At 47.1% G+C, this 3149-nt stretch overlaps 1 protein-coding gene across 1 annotated transcript; it reads right to left on the bottom strand.

Annotated features, from left to right (window-relative positions):
* Positions 1–234: 234 nt before the first annotated feature.
* Positions 235–1214, bottom strand: LOC112813230 (peptidyl-prolyl cis-trans isomerase FKBP3). The gene has a single exon (XM_025858262.2). The coding sequence runs from the start codon at positions 1193–1195 to the stop codon at positions 521–523; it is 675 nt and encodes a 224-aa protein (XP_025714047.1). The 5' UTR covers positions 1196–1214; the 3' UTR covers positions 235–520.
* Between the last annotated feature and the right edge of the window lie 1935 nt (positions 1215–3149).

The raw sequence follows: 3149 nt of genomic DNA, 5'->3' as shown, positions 1-3149 counted from the left end.
AGCGGGAAGCCTGCTTCTCCCTCTCCCACTCCCCCTGCTTGTGTTCCCTCTCTCGCTGTGTATTTCTCTGTCAAATAAATAAAATCTAAGAAAAAAAGAAATCTCTCATTTTTTTAATCTCTGCAGACACAAGACCTACAGCTGTGGGGTTTTCAGGTGGCTGGAAGCACAGGGTGGGGGAAGCACCCAGCCCCCTCCTTCCTACTTCTTTTTTTTTTTTTTTTTTTTTTTCACTGAATATGTTTTTATTGAGCCTTTTAGTTTACAACATGAGGTAAAAGGAAAGTCATTTCTCCTTAACCAATATTTTACACAGCTGTAGTAAAATATTTCGAACTTTAGGGAATTATAATGGATTACATATATTAAAAGTTGGGGATTGGGTAAACAATATCGGAGTTCTTGAATTCTCCAGTTGACTCTTCCCTTACAATAGTAACCAGCTCTAATTAGTTACATAAGTTTCTTCAAGGCCATGTTTTATTGTTGCTGATGTCTTTATATCCGAAGCATTGCTATTTCAGTCAATATCCACTAACTCCACTTCAAAAATGAGTTTTGCATTTGGTGGAATTTTGGCATCAGGCTGTCCTTTCTTTCCATAAGCCCATTCTGGTTCAATCTCTAGTCGAGCCTTTTCTCCTTTACTCATAGTTAAGAGTGCTTCATCCCATCCTCTGATAACTTTGCCTATTCCAACCTTAAAACTTAAAGGCTTGGCATTTTTCTTCTTCTTTGAACTCGTTTGAATATTAGTATCAAAAACAGTCCCATCCTGTAGTGTTCCTGTATACCAGCAGTGAACAACATCTCCCTTTTTGGGAAAGTTGGTTTTATCTCCTTTTTTAAGAACAGATTTTATATATTTTGGTGGACCCTCATCCAGAGTCTCTTCAGACTTGGTTTCTTTGGGTTTATCTTCATTAAGCTTCACATTTTTCACCTGCTCAGACACTTTACTTATACTTTCAGTACCCTTGAAACGTTTACTTTCAAAAAGATGGTTGTAGGCTGTAACCAAATGGTCCTTGTTAGCTGTCTTGGCCACATTTTTAATGTTTCCTAGTAACTTATGTTCTGCAAGAAACGAATCTGAACCGTGGTCCTGTAGAAACTTGATAATGTCCTTCTTGGGTAGCTGCTCGCTGCGCAGCTGCTCCACGGTCCAGGCCCGCTGTGGTACGGCCGCCGCCATCTTCCCCCGCTGCCTCTGCTTTACTCCTCCTTCCTACTTCTGCTGGATCCAGTTTATGCGGTAGCTGCCGACACTGAAGCCACTGCTCAGGTGCAGGTGAGTCTGGCCGTTGTTCCCGGAGATGCCGAGGGAGGGCGGCTGGGTCAGCACGGGCTGGGACAGGGAACCTGCAAACACAGACGTTAATGGGACAAGAAACGGAGAAATTTATCAAGATGCCAACGTCAGGAAGAGTGACTTTGAGCACTGTGCAGGTTCCCTGAGGCCTGGACCTACCTGTACAATAGGAGAGGAGCCCGAGGAAGACAGGAGTCCAGGCCATGGTGACACAGACACCGGTCCCCGCAGTGGGCTGGGCTGCCCCAGGCCTCCTTTTCTCCTCCACCCTCTGTCACAGGAGGGGCTGTCCATGCAAACGGGGTCCACCCAGTGACTGCCCAGCCCCTCCCTGAGCCCTGGTGCTGGAGCTCAGCTCACAGACACACTGAGGAGGATGGGGTCGCTTCAGCCTTGGGGACAACCCTGGAAAGATGCACCTGCTGAGACCACACACAGGTCCCTGCTCAGGGGACTCTGCTAGGTAAGAGGGGACACAGCTGCTGAGTCCCCATCAGAGAGCACAGGGCCAGTCCCCAGTTCATTTCTCTTGAGTGAATGCTCCTCACTGAGCTATGTGGAGACCACAGGGCAGTCCCACCGCGCCCCCTGCTGGTCACGGGCGCAGCCGTCACTGTGTCCCAAAGCCCTGGAAGCCCAGCTGATTGCTGCTGCTCACCACATCCCTGTGGAGACACACATCCGTGGACCAAGTCTCAGTACAAGTTCCCCCTGCTGTCTGAAACTACATCATCCCTAAGAATCCTTAGTAAGCCACCATGGCATAAGGCAAGAAGCAATTAACATTAATTTATATGGACTTACGTTCATATTTCCAGACTCAAAAAGGAATCAGTCCTAGGCTTCTCTGATACCCAAGGACACATTTTACCATCAGATGTAGAACTTAAATGGCGATAAAGCACTTGTGATAACACACACCGTTCACAGCCGCGGTAGCCTGTGGCTGAGCTGCTAGGTGTGATTCCCAGGGAAGCAGCTGGAAGGTGCCCCTCATGCTGCTTGGGTTGTGCACCGTCTCTGGAGAGGCCCCTGCAAAACTCATGCTGGATGCTATGTTTGCGCTTATTTTTTTCTGAAACTGAAAATCCTCTTCAGATTGCTTTGAGCAGTAAAAGCAGCTATTAATATAAATATTTCATAAAAGCAAAGAGGTGTAAACAGGACTTTCAAAGCTGGGGATACCTATACTATGTTTCTGATCTTTGTGCCTGTTTACTGTAATTTCTCACTCCAGGGGGAGCCGTGGTCCATGCGAGGTGAAAATATGTGCATATAAAATTACAGGACTTTCTAGACAAAGCTGACTGACTCAGGTGTGCAGCGGGCCAGGTGTGTCACCGAGGAGGGGAGAGTGGAGCTGCTTTGCAGAAGTTGTAGGGGCTGTTTCTGGGAAAGGCATAGAAACAGAATTTTGGGGACACCTGGGTGGCTCAGTCGGTTAAGCGTCTGCCTTCGGCTCAGGTCATTAGCCCAGGGTCCTGGGATTGAGTCCCTCATCGGCTCCCTGTTCAACAGGGAGCCTGCTTCTCCCTCTCCCTCTGTCTGCTCCTTCCCCTGCTTGTGCTCTCTCTCTCTCTCTCTGACAATAAAATAAAATAAAATCTTTTTTAAAAATCCCTTACCTGCATTTTTTACACTTTTTTTAGTTTAGTAGAAGGTAAATGTGAAATTGTAATGTTTTCCAGAGGTGTTCAATGTCTGAGCAATGGCTTCCAGAAGCCTTCCCTTCCTCACTGCACCACGGGTCCAACTCAGCTTTCACTCAGCATATGATTCCCACAATTCTAGACTTGAAGGCCCTTTGACTCAACTCCCGTGACTGGGATCAGCCACT

Source organism: Callorhinus ursinus, unplaced genomic scaffold, assembly GCF_003265705.2.
Source record: "Callorhinus ursinus isolate GAN/ISIS: 27379988/994484 unplaced genomic scaffold, GSC_fseal_2.0 scaffold72, whole genome shotgun sequence".
Taxonomy (NCBI): domain Eukaryota; kingdom Metazoa; phylum Chordata; class Mammalia; order Carnivora; family Otariidae; genus Callorhinus; species Callorhinus ursinus.
The sequence above is the reverse complement of the archived record's forward strand: the minus strand, read 5'-3'. Positions and strand labels throughout refer to the sequence as shown.